At 57.0% G+C, this 17,089-nt stretch overlaps 8 protein-coding genes across 8 annotated transcripts; 4 read left to right on the top strand and 4 right to left on the bottom strand.

Moving 5' to 3' along the window:
- Positions 1 to 202: 202 nt before the first annotated feature.
- Positions 203 to 1,242, top strand: PG986_010248 (uncharacterized protein; the record flags this gene model as incomplete). The annotated part of the gene is made up of 3 exons (XM_066846470.1): positions 203 to 458; positions 547 to 890; positions 964 to 1,242. 3 exons carry the CDS (start codon positions 203 to 205, stop codon positions 1,240 to 1,242), a joined length of 879 nt encoding a protein of 292 aa, XP_066698868.1.
- Positions 1,243 to 1,965: 723 nt separating this feature from the next.
- On the top strand, positions 1,966 to 3,155 carry PG986_010247 (gentisate 1-2-dioxygenase; the record flags this gene model as incomplete). Its single annotated transcript, XM_066846469.1, has 3 exons — positions 1,966 to 2,446; positions 2,514 to 2,616; positions 2,687 to 3,155. The coding sequence occupies 3 exons, from the start codon at positions 1,966 to 1,968 to the stop codon at positions 3,153 to 3,155; spliced, it is 1,053 nt and encodes a 350-aa protein (XP_066698867.1).
- Positions 3,156 to 3,662: 507 nt separating this feature from the next.
- PG986_010246 (uncharacterized protein) lies at positions 3,663 to 4,254 on the bottom strand (the record flags this gene model as incomplete). The annotated part of the gene is made up of 2 exons (XM_066846468.1): positions 3,663 to 4,062; positions 4,151 to 4,254. The coding sequence occupies 2 exons, from the start codon at positions 4,252 to 4,254 to the stop codon at positions 3,663 to 3,665; spliced, it is 504 nt and encodes a 167-aa protein (XP_066698866.1).
- A 48-nt stretch (positions 4,255 to 4,302) lies between these two features.
- On the bottom strand, positions 4,303 to 5,118 carry PG986_010245 (uncharacterized protein; the record flags this gene model as incomplete). The annotated part of the gene is made up of 1 exon (XM_066846467.1): positions 4,303 to 5,118. One exon carries the CDS (start codon positions 5,116 to 5,118, stop codon positions 4,303 to 4,305), a length of 816 nt encoding a protein of 271 aa, XP_066698865.1.
- Positions 5,119 to 5,467: 349 nt separating this feature from the next.
- On the bottom strand, positions 5,468 to 6,971 carry PG986_010244 (uncharacterized protein; the record flags this gene model as incomplete). The annotated part of the gene is made up of 2 exons (XM_066846466.1): positions 5,468 to 6,658; positions 6,711 to 6,971. 2 exons carry the CDS (start codon positions 6,969 to 6,971, stop codon positions 5,468 to 5,470), a joined length of 1,452 nt encoding a protein of 483 aa, XP_066698864.1.
- Positions 6,972 to 8,395: 1,424 nt separating this feature from the next.
- PG986_010243 (uncharacterized protein) lies at positions 8,396 to 9,448 on the top strand (the record flags this gene model as incomplete). Its single annotated transcript, XM_066846465.1, has 3 exons — positions 8,396 to 8,483; positions 8,556 to 9,364; positions 9,425 to 9,448. 3 exons carry the CDS (start codon positions 8,396 to 8,398, stop codon positions 9,446 to 9,448), a joined length of 921 nt encoding a protein of 306 aa, XP_066698863.1.
- Positions 9,449 to 10,206: 758 nt separating this feature from the next.
- PG986_010242 (Vacuolar sorting protein 39 domain 1) lies at positions 10,207 to 13,912 on the top strand (the record flags this gene model as incomplete). Its single annotated transcript, XM_066846464.1, has 4 exons — positions 10,207 to 10,288; positions 10,354 to 12,972; positions 13,044 to 13,152; positions 13,216 to 13,912. 4 exons carry the CDS (start codon positions 10,207 to 10,209, stop codon positions 13,910 to 13,912), a joined length of 3,507 nt encoding a protein of 1,168 aa, XP_066698862.1.
- A 1,337-nt stretch (positions 13,913 to 15,249) lies between these two features.
- Positions 15,250 to 15,654, bottom strand: PG986_010241 (Gon7; the record flags this gene model as incomplete). The annotated part of the gene is made up of 1 exon (XM_066846463.1): positions 15,250 to 15,654. The coding sequence occupies one exon, from the start codon at positions 15,652 to 15,654 to the stop codon at positions 15,250 to 15,252; it is 405 nt and encodes a 134-aa protein (XP_066698861.1).
- Positions 15,655 to 17,089: the final 1,435 nt, after the last annotated feature.

The raw sequence follows: 17,089 nt of genomic DNA, 5'->3' as shown, positions 1-17,089 counted from the left end.
CATAAAAAGGGGGGATTCGGGGAGCTTTCCGGAACGGTCCAGGAACCCCGCGATGACATCGGTACCCTTGCCATGTGGGCATTAATGTGACACCCCGGCGGCAGTCGGGGATCAATCAAACCAGTCAAGTATAAACTCTGTCCTGCTGTCTTCGTCCTGGTCCAGTTTCAAGCCGACGCTTGTCTGTCTCCAATTCGAAACCATGTCGTGGAGCCGCCTCATTCGCTTCGTCAGCGATGACGATGAGGTGAACTACGGCGAGCCGAAGATCAACACCGCCTCGGACCTCGAGTCTCTTCTGGGGAAAGGCGAATTGGTTGCGACCGAAGTGTCGGGTTCCAGCCCATTGGATGGCGCGGCCGACGGGAAAGAATTGAAGGTCAAGTCACTCCTTGGACCGTTGACTCCGGAAGATGTTCCCATTGTCCGTTGCATTGGGTTGAACTACATCAAGCACAGTAAGTTGCCCGGGCATATATCTCACCTACGACGGAGATTTGCTGAACGGACGACACGATACTGACAATCACTGCTCGTCGTCTCCAGTCCAAGAGGGCGGCCGGAAGCCACCGCCGTACCCCTCCGTCTTCATCAAGCCATCTGCATCCATAGCCGACCACGGCGAGGATATTCCCATTCCCAAGGTCGTGGTGCAGGAAGATGGCGAGGTCGACTACGAGGGTGAGCTCTGCATCGTGATTGGCAAGGCCGCTAAGGACATTCCCAAGCACCAGGCGCTGGACCACATCGCAGGCTACGCGACGGGCAACGACGTCTCGTCGCGCAGGTGGCAGCGCGACCCGGCCTACGCCGGCGGGGTCCCGCAGTGGTGCTTCTCGAAGGGCTTTGACAAGTGGTGCCCCATGGGGCCGATATTGGTTTCCCCAACGGTAAGCATCGGTGCAATCTATTTGCCGTTCCCCCACGGTGGATACCCTGGGCTGACCTCTGTCTTTCATCTAGGTCGTGGGTGCTGCCGAGAAACTGGCTCTGAGAACATGGGTCAACGGAGGGTTGAGGCAAGACTCGGACACCAGCGATTTGCTGTTCGGAGTCAAAGAGATAGTAGCCTTCGTGAGCCAGGGGACTACACTCGAGAAGGGCACAGTGATCATGACCGGAACGCCTGCTGGAGTTGCCATGGGGATGAAGGAGCCGAAGTATCTCCAGGATGGAGATTTTGTCGAGGTTGAGATCGAAGAGTTGGGGAAGCTCCGTAACAAGATGGCTTTTCAGTCTTAGATAAGGGCCAGATGATTTTGAGATATCATCTTTGAGCTTGGCAGCAAACTTCCATATAGTCTTGGTAGCTCGATTTAGCACTTGAACACACTTGTGACGTTCATGGCCAGGACCAGTGTTGTTGAAGATGGCTATGGTAATTTGGGACGAGATGCGTTTCTTCAGCGGTAAACCAGCCACGATCCTTTCACACGAAACCAAGGTAAGGTACATTGACCGCCCGCGAAGCTCCTATCACAACATGGCACGTTGCCGTACTCTGGGGATGCTGATGCAACTCGACCTCGGGACGATTCCGATTATGGACGTGGGGTTCGGGGGCCTTCCGACGTCAGGTCATTCCCCACTACTCCAGACACGATCGTCAACATTGGCCCATCCTCGAGCGGGGGTGGTTCCACGGATGGTGCCCTCGGCATTTGCGTTCCCCGGAGGAAAGGGAGTTCCCCGAGTCACGCTACCTGAATAGTTGCCGTTAGTTACCCGGTTGCTAAAGGCCTAGGCTGTGAAGCCAAACCACAAGTTCTCCATTAACACCCCTTGAATCAATCTTACTATTTTTCGAACCCCCCACGTTACTACATCGAGACAGTTCCTGCGTTTCATTAGTAAGTTGACGTTCCGTGGCAGTTTCTTCCTAGAAGAGAAATTGTTGACGGAATCCTCGCAGGTCCTCCCAAATCTGTGAAATTTGAGCCAAGTTCGCAACACTTTTCAACAACCATGGCATCTGAACAGACCAAGCCGAACGGCACCCCGGCCGGTTCCGGAGAGGAGGCGAAGGCAGCCTACCTCCAGAGCCTGCCCTCCAAGAACCTGGCCCCGCTCTGGACCGTCATGGGCGCCATGGTGCCGCCGCGGCCCGCGCCCAAGGCGTCGGTGTCGCTGTGGCAGTACGAGGAAGCGCGCCCCCTCCTGCTTCAGGCTGGCGAGGTCGTTGACGCGAAGGAGGCCGAGCGCCGCGTCCTCATGCTCGTCAACCCGAGCATGCGCGCGCCCTACACCACCGACACCCTGTACGCGGGCCTGCAGCTGATCCTCCCCGGGGAGACGGCGCCGGCGCACCGGCACACGGCGTTTGCGCTGCGTTTCATTGTCGAGGGCGAGAGGGGGTTCACGGCGGTGGATGGGAAGAAGATCTACATGAGCCGGGGAGATGTCATCTTGACGCCGAGTTGGCATTGGCATGATCATGGGCACGAAGGTGCGTAATGTGATGGTTTCCAGTGTTTACTGGGTGGGGAGGGTAGAACTGACATAAGCGACACCAGGCGATGGTCCCATGATTTGGCTCGACGGGCTTGACCTGCCGCTGTACCAAGCCTTCCCGACCAACTTTGCCGAGATGTACTCGGAGAGCCGGTATCCAAGCGAGTAAGTCTTCTCTCTCTCAACGCCCATATGATGACTCAGACAGAGCCCATTGACTGACGTTTCCTCCCAGACACTCCGAGGACGACGCCCTCCTCAAGATCCCCTGGTCACGCGTGCAAAGGAGCCTGAACTCGCAGCCTGGAAACCACGCCATCTACCACTACACCCTCCCCGCGTACACCCTCTCCCCCACCTCAGACGGCTCCATCCCGACCAACTCGCCGCTCTCGCGCTCCATCGGCGCGCAAGCGGAGCGGATCCAAGCCGGCACCGCGAGCCCGCCGATCCGCGAGTCCTGCTCGTTTGTTTACCATTGCTTCGACGGCTCCGGCCGGACGCTGCTCACGCTCGCGGACGGGGTCGGGAAGGAGGAGGTGCACTGGAAGCGCGGCGATACGTTTGCGGTGCCGGCTTGGTCGGAGCGGGTGCATGTGGCGGACGCGGGGGACGCGGCGAGCTATTTGTTTGCGGTGAATGATTTGCCGCTGCTGCGGAACTTGGGGATGTATAAGCGGGAGGGGGAGGATGGATTGGACTGATGGGGACGAACCCTCTTTCTCAAAGCTTGGATATGTGCGTTTGAAAGCATGAGTACTTGTAGATGGAATTATGTAGTTGTCACAGGTTACCCAAGGAAGTTATGAACTACCGTTGACATTATGACTACCACATGGGACTGATACAAAAATCATACAAAGTTGCCGTCCAAAGCGCTGATGGCGTAGTTTTGGCCCTCTTCCGCAAAGTCATTCGGTCAATCGTAAGCCCTCACCGGCCACCAAAGAAAAATTGCCCGAGACGGCAACGCCAAGTTGCTTATCTTGGCCCAGCCCTTCAGTCCGGGCATTTCCATGGTCACTGTTTGTTAAGGGGTTAGGCTTAGTAGCAAACAAATCTGGTCATGATGTTGCTGTTTCTCACTTACAGCGGTTGACCTGGGAGCAATATGCCCCGGAACGCTCGGCATATACCGTCCCAAAGACCTGGCGGCATCGATCAGAGAACCTGCTTCCGTAGCTATCGAACCGTGCCAGCCGCATCGAGATCTACGCCGTGGAAGCTCCATCTTGGCTCTCGGAAGCCAGATCGCGTTGGATGCCAACCCCCTGCGCCAGCCTAATGGCGGTGCCCACGGCGGCCCAGCATTTACCGATCTTGCCCGTGCTCTGGAGATAGTGTGCCGTCAAGAGGTAAGCCTGCACTAGGTAGGGGGTGGCGTGGTCGGGGTCTGCGTTCCGTAGCAGCTCTTGCGATCTGTCGAAGAAGGCCGCGGCGCCCTCCTTGGATGACGCGGGCCCGCCGCCTCCGGAGAAATGATGAATACAGCCGAGGGCGAATACCAGATTCAGGGTGACGTGAAAGGCTCTCGCGGCGTGGACGGTGGTGAAGACTGGCTGGTCGTGGCTGCCAGTACTATCACCTTGTTTCTCGTAAACGTAGTTGTATCTTGTGATCGAACATTGATTAGCAAGTGTTTGTCGGGCCATTGCCATTCTGAACCAAATAAGCACACATGGGGGTTGGAATTTCTCACCCTTCCATGAACGTCGATTTGTGCAGGAGTGGATGTACTGGCTGGACGTAGTTCCAGTACTTCTCCAGGTGAGCATCCGCCGTCTTCGGGGCCGGGAGGACCATCTTGCCCATGAACTCCTCGACCAGGCCTTCGGTCTTCTTCTGGGTGGCCTAAACGGACGCGGACGAGGAACTGGCAATCACCGCATCGTCAAGTCCTAGGGAAATCCTGTGGCCCCTTTCCTTGGCGGCCGCATCCTTCTCCTCTCTCAGGACCGCCGCGGAGCTGGAAGGGCTCAACAATGCCGTCCCCCCAGGCTCATGTGTCGTGCTTTCTGGAACACTCGTGAATCCCCTGGGCGCATGAGCATCTGATCGTTGCTCGCCGCCGCGGTCTCGGTTGATGACATCGTCATTAGGGGTAGAGATGAGGGCTTCTTGCGAGCGATTGGCGTTTCCGCGCCGGAAAAGGGGAGTGCCAAGCTCCTGTGACCGGAGAGATCCCGCACTGCTTGGTGTCGGGGTCACACGGGGAGTTGCCTCCCCGCTGTCCCGCAATGGCGGAGGAGGTGTTGGAGTACCTGGAATTGCGACGATGGAAGCCTGGATTCTACCGTTAGTGGTAGTATTGCTCCTCAGACGACGTCGAGCGCTGCTGGGCTCGTCACGATCATTTGGACGGAGCGTTGGTGGAGTCTGCCGCGCAAAGTGTTCTAGGTCCCGTTCCAGGCTCCGGATATTCGACTCGAGCGACTGGACGTAGTCCGACGACGCCGACGGTGAAGGTGTCTCGGGATCGGCCGCTTGGATGGTATCTGGAGAACCGCACTTCTCGGCGGGCAGCAGCTTTCGCTTGCAGGGCCCGCAAACGGGGCGGACCTTGTCGCATGTGGTTCTCCTTTCCCGGCATTCTTGGCATGCCGGATTCTCGACCTTGCGGCGCTTCGCGGGACGGCGCGGTGTTTTCTGTGTAGTTTGCGATGGCATGGTGCGGGTGTAAGTGGGATATGGGCTCTCTCCTGGTATTGCAACGTAAGGTGAAATTCGAGGAAGCTAGGTTACAGGATGATTGGACAGTTATGTGCTGGCAAAAGATTGGATGAATGATGTTTATTTGTTGCTAGTTATTGGTTGAGAGTTTGCGCCGAGCTCGTGGAAGATCAATATTGACATCAAGAAGCTTCTTGATATGAACCTTGACGAATGTTATTCGAGCCTGCGAGCTTTGCCTGCGCGCTTGTTGGCGACAATTGAGTTCCTCTTAATGCACCGCCAGCATATGCTTTGGATTTTGTAGTATTTTCGTTTATTGTCAACCTCGTTGCTTACGGCGGCTCTAGTTGCTATCATCACCGCCTACAGCCGCCTTCCGCCTGGCCTCCAACTGCTCCCGCGGCGGCACCAGGTCGACCTTGGGAAGCCGGTCATTCTGCGCCCACGGCACAAAGTCCGAACTGTCCACCATCCACCGCAGCGCCTCCCGCTCGAACTCCTTGATCACTTCTCGAACCTCGGGCGTCTCGGCCAGGTTGTGCAGCTCGTGCGGATCGTCCTGCCGGTGGTACAGCTCGGCCGGCTCGTACAGTCGGTAAATGTACGTCCACGTCGGGTCGCGGATCGCCAGCGCCTTGCCGACCCAGACGGCGCCGTCCTGGTGCTGCAGCGCGGCCTTGAGGTCGTAGGGGTAGGGCGACTGTTCCAGCAGGGGCTCCTCGCTCTTGAGGAAGCCGCCCTCGGAGTAGGCGTACCTCTTGTGCTCCTTCGCGCCGTCGACGAGCACGGGCACCAGGGACTGGCCGTTGTGCGGAAAGTCCTGCCCGATGCCGCACAGCCCGAACACGGTGGGAATCAGGTCCACCATCTCCGACATGACGGCCGAGGTCTGCCCGGCGGGGAGGGAGGCGCCCGCGATGATCAAGGGCTCGTGGACCAGGACGTCCGAGAGACCCGACGGCCACTTCTCGATCAGGCCGTGGTCCCCCAGGTACTCGCCGTGGTCCGTGAAGAACATGGAGACGGTGTCCTTCCACATATTGGATTCGTCCAAGCGGGCAATGATGCGGCCAAATTGGTCATCCAGTCGCGAGATCATGCCGTAGTACGTCGCCTTGATCTCGTTCCAGATCTCGGGCGTGGCGCGGTCGGTGCCGTACCGCTCCCGGATGTTCCGCATGTACCGGGGCTCGTAGCCGGTCTTGTCCTCGTGTTTCGCGATGGGCGGCATCCGGTCGCGCGCGTACTGCGAAAAGTACGGCGCCTCGACCTGGAAGGGGCAGTGCGGGAAGAGCAGCGGCATGAACAAAACCCACGGCTTGTCGGCGGGCGGGCACTCGAGCCACGTGAGGGCGGAGCGCACGACGGCGTCGTCGTAGTCCCTGGCCTGGTGCGCGTTGCGAAGCCCCCGGTAGAACAGACGGTCCCAGATGCTCTCGTCCTTCTCGGGTGCTGGGGGTCGCCCGGGTTCGGCTTGCCGAACTTGGGGACGAAGTCGGGGGGTCTCGAGGAAGCCGTACTCGTCGAGGCTGAGCTCGGTGACGGTGGGGGGCGAAGGTGTCGCCGCGGGGCGCGAGGCAGGCGACGTGGTACCCGTTCTCCTTCAGGGACCGGAACAGGTTCGGCTCCCAGGGCTTGATGAGGTTGTGCAGGCTGCGGTGGCCGGCGACGTGGGGGTAGGCGCCCGTGAACATGCTGCAGCGCGACTGGGAGCAGACCGAGGCCTGGGTGAAGCAGTTGGTGAAGAGGGTGCCGCGCCGGGCGAAGGCGTCGATGTGCGGGGTCTGGACCGGGTGGCCCGCGGGGCTCGTGCAGCCGAGCGAGTCGTAGCGGAGCTGGTCCGGCATGAAGATGACCAGGTTCGGCCGCGGGCCGCCGTTGGGGGAGTCGATGGCCAGCGGCAGCGGCTTGGGGGATCTTGTGTGGGGGCGGAGCTGACATCTTGGCGGGGGATGGGCGTTTTGGCTTGGATGGAGGTGAGGTTTCAATTGCAAGCCGCCAGGTTCATTGGCAGAATCATTTCATTGAAGCTTCGTGCAAGTGTGTACATATATGCGGACGACATATTCACCGTGCTCTGTAAGTTGGGTCACTGGCGATTCGGTTATGCTCCGAATACGCCATCCCCTCATGCTCCAAGACCGGGAAAGCTCCCGAGGGACTTTGCCAAAATGGACAGTTACTCCCACTACATCGTTCGCCGACTACCGAGCGACCCACACCCGGCTGAAATGCGACCCCGGGTTATGCACGGTAGGATGCCTTGGACAATCATCTTTCTTTATGTAATCCCAATCAGGAGCGGGTTGTTTAATCGAGATTGGATTAGTACGACAGCTTGGCTTGTGGAGTGCCGAGAGAGATGGGTTCTGGGGATGGTCACACGGCGCTTGCTAGGCTTGTCAGACAGGAGGACGTCAATCGATTTGGCCGCATCTGCGTCTGAATCGATCAAGCCAGACTTCCATTGCGACTGGACTGCTCTACGGCCGGTGTGGTGTATGTTGTATCGTACTTGTAGAGCAGGCAAACCTTCAAACACTGCTGGCTAGCATATCCGGGCGGATCTAGTTCCGCCAAATGGCATTGGCCAACCCCACTGACTGTATTTTGGAGGCTCTGGTGAATGATGGCATCCCGACTCGGCCGAACATTAGTTCAATCGGCTCCCGAAGACATGCATCGCGAGATAAAATGCCGAGGATGTTGAATTGGGACGATGGAGTTTCTAATGTAGAAGAGAAAGGCCAGTCGAAAAAAAGGGTGTTCTATCCTTCCCGTAACGGACCGACCGGATCTTGGTGAGGGCTTCTATTTGTCTGAGCCCAGGCGGGTTTCGGTGATAACAGCTACGAAATTATGACCTCATCATGCGGCCCCACGAAAGCATAGCTCTCCCGCAAGCTCCCAGCCCGCCCTGGTCGTCTCGCGACTGAGAGCGAACCAGCGAGCGAGCGGTTACGTCGTTGTGCCTGACCTAGACCTGGAATTTTGCCTGGATCTTGGACGGCCGCATGCTATCAGTCTGACGGATGCTTCGGAGCCCAAACCAGTTCACAGATTTGGTAGATTGCCGTGTTTCCATATATAAACAATCCATTTCCATTCTCTCGACTCCTCTCGGCTCGGCCTGGCCTGCTCTGTTGCTCCCACGCTGTACACTACATCCCTCTCTCCCCTCCGCGTGTCGCTGCCTTTTTGCCCCGGTCGTCGTCGCACACTAGATTTCCTCTCTTGAAAAAAAAAAAAAAAAAGTAAACCACAAATCGAAATGTCGAAGACCACGGAAAAGCCAAAGTCGGCCATCGAGCTGTACTCGCCGACTTACTTCGCAGCCTGCACCTTGGGCGGTATTATTGGTACGCCGCATTGAATTTGTCTGTCGCGAGACGAAGAAACCTTGTTTGCTGACTTGCCCGCCTAAACAACAGCCTGCGGTCCTACACATACCTCGGTGACCCCTCTCGATCTCGTCAAGTGCCGCCGCCAAGTCGATTCCTCCATCTACAAGTCCAATGCCCAGGCCTTCCGCAAAATCTACGCCACCGAGGGCCTGAGGGGCATCTTCACCGGCTGGGCGCCCACGTACGTCGGCTACTCCTTCCAGGGGGCGGGCAAGTACGGCTTCTACGAGGTGTTCAAGTACTACTACGGCGAGAAGCTGTTCCCGAACGCGCCCAAGACGCTCGTGTACCTGGGCGCGAGCGCGACGGCCGAGTTCCTGGCCGACATTGCGCTGTGCCCGTGGGAGTCGATCAAGGTGCGCATGCAGACGACCATCCCGCCCTACGCCAAGGGCCTGGGCGAGGGCTGGAGCAAGGTCACGCAGAAGGAGGGGGTCGCGGGCCTGTACAAGGGCCTCTACCCGCTCTGGGGCCGCCAGATCCCCTACACCATGGTCAAGTTCGCCAGCTTCGAGAAGACGGTCGAGTTGATCTACAAGCAGCTCGGCAAGCCCAAGGAGGCCTACACCACGCTGCAGCAGACGGGCGTCTCGTTCCTGGGCGGCTACATTGCCGGCATCGGGTGCGCCGTCGTGAGCCACCCGGCCGACGTCATGGTATCCAAGTTGAACGCGGACCGCAAGGCGGGCGAGGGTGCCATGACGGCCGTCGGCAGGATCTACAAGAACATTGGGTTCACGGGTCTCTGGAACGGCCTGCCCGTCCGTATCGTCATGATTGGTACCCTGACGGCGTTCCAGTGGTTGATCTACGATTCGTTCAAGGTCTACCTCGGAGTAAGTTCTCCCCACCTTCTTGCAGTGCCCCGACGAAAAAGCTCGACTAACACTTTGCAGCTCCCGACAACTGGAGGTCACTAGACGGAGAATACTAGACATGAAGGAAGCTAAGATTTTCTGTTACGGAGTAATCTGGTTGGGATTAGAATGGTGTTCTCGGCGTTATGGTGGTGACCTAATATCTCCGTTTAGATGGATTAAGTAGCGTAATGAACTTTGATGACCTACAATTTATCTGCCATGCCAAAACCGTGCTTCCCCAGTAGGAAGATTGATTGCACATGCAGCTCATAAGGCTGCGGGAGCTATTTTTTGTCGAGACACGCTTTGTGACACAGCACGTCCAGATGATGCTGGAAAACGAAACAGATCCATGCACCACGAATCCCGCCCCCGAATCGACGCTGGAAATGCTTCATTTCCCGCATTCGGCTTTTATTGCCATTTTCCACGGGTAGAACCAATCAAAAACCGCGATGCAAGGTTGGAGGTTGGAGGTCGGGGGGCATTTATGCCATCATCATTCCCAACTTCCCAAGCAGCAAGGGTCCGTTCCCCACGCCGCAGCTCGGCTTCTGATTAGGTCAAATGACATGCAATCCATGCACCCAGCTCCAGCTCCAGCGCCCGAACGACCAAACAGCCAAAAGAAAGACGATCAGGACTACGGCTACATAGGCCTCTACTCTACAAACCACAACACCCACCTCTGCCAATCCGATACCTAATTGCAGACGAGCAGGACGATGTGGTAGCGATGCATTCACCCCCCCCAGATTCTTCACCTGATGTGCATCTTCACGTAGCCCTAGCCTGCTGGAGGCAGAGTGCCCGCCGCCATGCTTTCTGCCTTTACCGCTCGCCCCATCATCGAGCTCAAGACACGCGACAAGTCCAAGATCGAGACCATCCTCGCAAATGGTATGCACTCCCCTCTCTTCTTTGGTCACCGCGACCACCTGCTAATCAGTTGTGAAATGTCTCAGGCGATCGCGTGCTTGTGGGCTTGAACACCGGCTCTCTACGAGTTTACCGACTCAACAACCTCTCCAATGGCAACGCCAACAACAACAATAACAACAACAACGGCAATGCGAACAACGGCACCACCTCCTCTCAGCCCAGCAGCCTCCCCGACAACTTGACGCCCCCGAACTCCAAAGCCGGCCCGCCCTCCTCAAAACCCACCGACCTCCTGCGCGAAGTCGAGAAGTTCTCCACGCGCGCCGTCGAACAGCTGGCCGTCATCAAGGAAGCCAACACCCTCATCTCCCTCTCCAACTACCACGTCTCCCTCTACGACCTCCAAACCTACGAGCTCATCGAAACCATCCAGCGCACCAAGAATGCGAGCTGCTTCGCCGTCACCAGTAATATTGTCAAAGATGGCGCTACGGGCATCCCCGAGATCATCTCCCGGCTCGCTGTGGCCGTCAAGAGGAGGCTGCTACTATGGAGCTGGCACGAGAGCGAGCTGGGCGACGACGTCACCGAGGTAGTCCTACCCGAAGCGATTCGAAGCGTGACCTGGGCCACGGCTACCAAGATTGTCTGCGGTATGAACGCTGGCTTTGTCCTCGTCGACGTCGAAACTTCCACCACGACCGAAATCGCCGCCGCCGCCACTGCAGCTACGGGGCAGGCCAGTAGATTCGGAGCGGCCAGCATGGGCTACATGGGACTTGGCGGATACATGCCCAAGCCGCTGGCGGCGAAGCTGGCTGATGGCGGCATGCTGCTGGCCAAGGATATCAACACTCTGTTTATCGACACGGACGGCAAGCCCACAGAGAAGCGTCAGATTCCATGGCAGAATGCACCGGACAGTATTGGCTACAGCTATCCCTACATACTGGCCCTGCAACCACCGAGCAAGGGCGCCCTCGAAGTTCGAAACCCCGACACCCTCAGCCTCCTGCAGAACATCAATCTGCCCGGGGCGGCTCAGCTGCACTTCCCGCCACCGACATACAGCTTGGCCCATGCTGGTAAAGGCTTTCACATCAGCAGCGACAGGTGCGTTTGGAAGATGGACGCCACCGACTACGACTCCCAGGTCTCGGATCTCATACAGCAGGGTTTGCTCGACGAGGCCATCAGTGTCCTGGGGATGCTGGAAGACGCGCTACTCAAGGATAAGACCGGGACTCTGCGCGAGGTCAAGATGCGGAAAGCCGAGGTGCTGTTCAGAGCCAAGCGGTACCGGGACAGTATGGATCTCTTCAACGAGGATGAAGTGCGAGCCCCTCCCGAGCGAGTATTGAAGCTGTTTCCGCGGATGATTGCGGGAGATTTGTCCTGGGAAGCACAGGCCGACGACGAGACTGTGGCGACGGCATCGGAGCCCGACCAGCAGGAGGAAGACGGGCATTCGGAGGAAAAGAATACAAACGGAGACGAGGGCAAGGATGAACCCATTGATGCTGCGTCCCCATCCAAAGCGGCCGCGGCCACCTTCTCCAAGTATTGGCCCCTCGGCGGCGGACACAAGAAGAGCGACTCGGATGCTGCTTCCATCATGTCGACGAAGAAGGGCCCAGCCGCAACCTTGAAGGATGACGATGCTTCCAGTATCAAAGGGTCGGATGTTGCTTCGATCGCCAACGCCAAGGATGAAGGGCCCCTGTCTGGCGACGACCTAAAATCGGCCGTGGGAGAACTGAGGTCATATCTTGCCGGCACACGTGCTCGCCTCCAGCGATATATCGACCCCGTCACCGGGAAGCTAAAGCGTCAGGCCTCGTCCTCGACAGAACCTTCCCAAGGCTCAACTGAGGATCCATTTACTACTTTACTTGCAGGCTCAGCAGATCCCGAATCTGACCAACATTTGGCGGAGACGTTACGAAGCACCTTTGTCACCGTTGATACCGCGCTTTTCCGAGCTTATATGTACAGCACGCCGTCCTTGGCTTCATCTCTCTTCCGCATTGCCAACTTTTGTGATCCGAAGGTCGTGAACGAGAAGCTTCTCGAAAGCCATCGCTATAACGACCTGGTGGAGTTCTTCAACGGCAAGAAACTTCATCGCGAAGCATTGACGCTGCTGCGCCGTTTCGGGACAGCATCCGACGAGCCCAATGGCCACGGCGAAAAGCCTGCTGACGTACATGTTGATGTTGCTCAGGCGGACGATCCCCTGGCAATCCCCATCAATGCATCGGAGATTCCGCATCAGCTACGCGGGCCCCAACGGACTATTATGTACCTCCAGGCTCTGCCGCCGGATCTGATCGACTTGATCCTGGAGTTCGCCGAATGGGTTCTCAAACGTGACCCCGATTTGGGCATGGATATTTTCTTGGCCGATTCGGAGAACGCGGAGACGCTGCCAAGAGAGCGGGTAGTGAAGTACTTGGGCGACATCGACGAGCTGCTCGAAATCAGGTATCTCGAACACGTAATTGGCGAGCTGGGAGACGCCACGCCGGACTTCCACAACAGGCTGGCCGAGCTTTTTATCGAAGTATTGAAGGCTGGTGGAGGGGACGTCAACGGTGGAAACGAGGGTGAGAAGGCGCCGATGATGGAACGTCTGATCAAATTCCTGCGGGAGAGTCGGCAGTACAGTCTTAGTCGGGCTTACAGCATTATTCCCCGAGATGGTACGTTCCCATTGCTCCCCGAGAGTAGGCCGGTTCAACTTTTCGAAGCAAAATGCTAACCCATGTGGTAGATTCGGCTTTTTACGAGGCGCAGGCCGTGATCTTGTCGAATATGGGCTCCCACAAGCAAGCCCTGGATATATACGTCTTCAGAATGCAAGACTACGCCAAGGCTGAAGAGTGAGTTGGATCAAATCCAGGAACGACTATTGATCGGTAACTGACAAAGGTGCATCGCTATAGGTACTGCAACCGTATACACAAACTCCAAAGCGAGCCCAGCAGGCCCTCCTCGCCCACGTCCCACAAAGACTCACGCCCACTGTCTGCCAACCCCACAACATTCTCTGCAAGCCTGCAGACTCAACCCCAAGATCAGTACAAGGACGATCCAGACGGCGCGCCGTCCATCTACCACACCCTACTCAGCCTCTACCTCACCCCGGCCCCGCCACATAAGCCGAATCTCGAGCCGGCGCTGGATCTGCTCTCAAAGCACGGCTCGCGCCTTCCCGCCGCGTCCACGCTGTCCCTCATCCCTGACGACCTGCCCGCCAACCGACTTTCGTCGTACTTTAGTGGCCGAATCCGGGCGGCCAACTCGCGCCTGGCCGAGTCGCGCATCATGGAGGGCCTGCGCAAGACGATGCTGGTCGACACGCAAGCCATGCTCCTGCTCGGCGACGGTATCCCTGGAGCTGCTGGTGCTGCTGCCGCCCATAGCGGTAGTGGTGGCGGCGGTCGCAACCGCCGCGTCGTGGTCGGCGAGGAGCGTGTCTGCGGCGTCTGCCACAAGCGGCTCGGGAACAGCGTCGTGGCCGTCCTGCCCGACAATGGCGTCGTGCACTACGGCTGCCTGGGTCGGACGGGCGGCGTTGGGGCTACAGGGAGTTTGAGGGGGAAGGGGCAGGTGGCGGGGTCTTGGGGGAGGAGTTCTTGAGCACCGAATACCGCTGTATGACTATTGCCCGTCAGGCCGCCGTTGAAGCACGAAGAGGCGACGGCATTTGCATTTTGCATTTTGGTATGTACATACATGTCAGCATTGAGATTAGGCCACACTTGTCATTCGCGAAATGGGAACGACGATGACAATGGAATAGCAAGCAAGGCGCGCGTAGGTGAGAGTCGGACCAGCATCAGTGGGGGGTTTTATATGCATGAATGCGGGATGAGTTCACGAAAGTCTCTTTTGGCGGTTTTTTGAAGGGGTACGGGAACGGAAGAGAAAGCGGCTTCTTTCTCTTTGATGTAGATATTGGCAGCGACGATTGGCTCGGGGACAGGGTTGGTTGGACGATGATGATGGCAGGTTTGGGGATGTGAAGCCAGCTTCTGGTGGTGGTGTGGAATTTGGAAATACCCGTATAGAGAATGCAACGTTATGGTTTTGTTTCCGTGTATGAGCCACTTTGTATATGTTCTACTATGGCGCATGTGCTCTTTTCGTGAGGTGGGACAGACTGGGCATGGGGGGGGTAGCTGTAGATAACAGGTCTTCTATTCTAGTTGTAGAGGAACACTCTAAGTACCGGCGGCGTCTTTTATGAGAAACATGGTTCGCCTTCTATGCTGCCCACTTATTGAAAGCAGAACTGAGTAGTGATGGCAAGACTCCCGCAAGATTTTGGATGGCTTGCGTATAGCTTGACGATGCCCTCCCCAATCAGAGCCTACACGGCGTGCAGTGATGCAGTGGAGGGCCTGTGCCTCTAACTTGGTCAACGGCACTTTGGTCGCACGCCCCCGCCCAGTTATGCGGATTTATCGTCGGCGTCGCCTCTTTGGCGGTGGTATGAATTCCCGTGTAGTGACGCCCGGCCTTGGGGATTGGACTGGACGGGGAGAGGGTTGACCATAGTGAGGATCGTTTTGCTGCCAGTTCTCTGTCATATGGTGTACAGCGAGAAGAATGAGGGGGGTGGCCAGGAGGATGAGAGTCAAGCAAGTCGGCATTCCCTGGAGGCGCCGCGGCGGCTGGCGTGCTGTCATACTTTGAGCCGGGATGCGGAATGGCCACGGGTTCGCGAGAAGGACGCCAGAAGCCATGTCGCACCAACAGTACCCAATCAACCTCGTGTCCTTCTTGTATCGAAATCCCATGGCCTGCAACACTTGCTGCGCGCGAATCGCACATACAATTCTTCTTCCCTTCCCGATGTCAATGTGCCGATTTCCTTTCCTTCCTCTTCTTCTTCTGCCGGCTTCCGTCCTGAGATGGGTAGGTATGGTAAGCCTCGGGGGTCTTTCGCTTCTTTCGCCCGACACTCCAGGTCCTCAAACCTCGTCGTCCTCTTCCACGACCTCCTCCCCGTAATTCTGCTCCTCCGCGTCCTCGTCCGCGACGATGGCCCCGTTCTTCTTCTGCTGGGGCGTATTGGCGCCGCTGCCGTTTCCGTTGTTCTTCTTGCGCTTCTTGTTCTTGCTCGACGTGGGCTCCGTCGTGGCCGCGGGCGCGGAGCTGGGGTCCCGGATCTTGTCGGCCTCCATGCGCGCGGTCAGGGCCGCGTTGACGCGGGACTGGTGGTCGGCGACGGCGGCGCGGAGGCGGGCGAGGTAGGCGGATTTTTCGGATGTGGTCGGAGTGGCTTCGGGGCCGTCGTCGTGGTCCAGGGGCAGGTCGGTGGTGAAGGTGAAGGGGTCGCTGTGCGGCGCCTCGGAGTGGGTTTGGAGGGTCGGCATTGCGAAGTGGAAGGAAGTGGTCGTCGGGTTGAGGCGGCGACGGCGGGGATGACAGTGAAAGGTGAGAGGGGTCCAAGACGGAATTATCCAAGGGTCGGGAAGGAAACTGGTGAGTTGGTAAACTGCGGCGTTGGCGGTGGTGATGATGCGCTGGGCAAAATTGGCAATTGGTGTTGAGTTGAAGGGACAGTGGATGGTGGGGTAGCGGGGTAGCTCTTTTTCGACTGCTGCGGCTGGAACTTTTAGTGCTTGGATTGGATGCCAATTGATAAGCCGCGTGGCGTCACAATCTGCTGTTTTATAGCAACCCCGGTTTGTTACCAGACTGAGATACTTGGACAGTGGCACTGCGCGTATCCCTGTTGAGTCGAGCTCAGATAGGCCTGGTGCTCAAGACCCTGTAAACGTAAATTCCCATCGCGACTGGGCAACATCTTCATGCCAGTCCAATTCAGCAACGAAGTCGACAAGTCTCACATGGCGTCCCTTGCTTCCTCGTTCACCGCTTCGCATTTCCCGAATCATGTGCCGCCAAGGATGTTGAATCTTGTTTTCGAGTCACATCGCCCTCGGCCTCATAATAAGACATGAGTTGCCGGGATGACGGACAGAGACCCCATTGGCGTTCAGCCGGCACTAGCATGCATGTATATACAATTTCACGTACGATTTTAGCTGCTAATACAAGTTCAAGACATTTATTACAGGGGGTGGAATGTGTATAAATATCTTGCGTTTTCCCCGTCCTCTCAGGTCTGTCTAGCATCCCTCTTTTCTATCTGTCTGGAGACACTTTTCTCCTCTTGCTCACACACCACTCTGCATACAGCAGAGCTCCATACAAGCGACACAAGACATACTCCAAACCTCCCCTGAGAGCAATCAGGATTTACACAAATCTCCCATGTCGCCCCATTAAACAAAACAAAACAAAACAAACAACATTTATTCAATCTTATACCTATCGCCAACATGGCAGACGTCGAAATGTCCATGGACATCGCCTCTGGCTATGATCCATTGGCAGTTCAAGCCGAATATAACAACTATCTTAACATGGACGAGTCTCGCAATAAATTTATCTTCGTATGTCAAAGCTTCTCGTCGTCGGTATCTTGAAGAAAGGCAGGCATCATCGCATTGATGATGGTCTGCGCCTCATGCCATGCATGCAATGAGTTAATCTTGTGTCGTCGTAGTCTTTGATCCAACACCTAGACGACTGTGCCGTCAAGATCCGCCGCTTAGAGGACAGCATTAAAACACTTAACGAAAAGCCCAACAAGGACGATTTTAAACTATCCCAGTTCCAAACTGAGGCCAAGGGTCCAGCTGGAGCGAGTACACGCTCTGGAAAACGAAGCTGTCGAACTCCGGCAGGAGAACACGGAACTTGTATGTCCCCCAATGCGCTACCCTCAGCTACCGGCTTACT

The sequence above is a fragment of the Apiospora aurea genome (assembly GCF_038362705.1).
Source record: "Apiospora aurea strain CBS 24483 chromosome Unknown utg000006l_segment0_segment0, whole genome shotgun sequence".
NCBI classification, from domain to species: Eukaryota; Fungi; Ascomycota; class Sordariomycetes; order Amphisphaeriales; family Apiosporaceae; genus Apiospora; species Apiospora aurea.
This window is presented reverse-complemented; position numbering and strand designations above follow the sequence as displayed.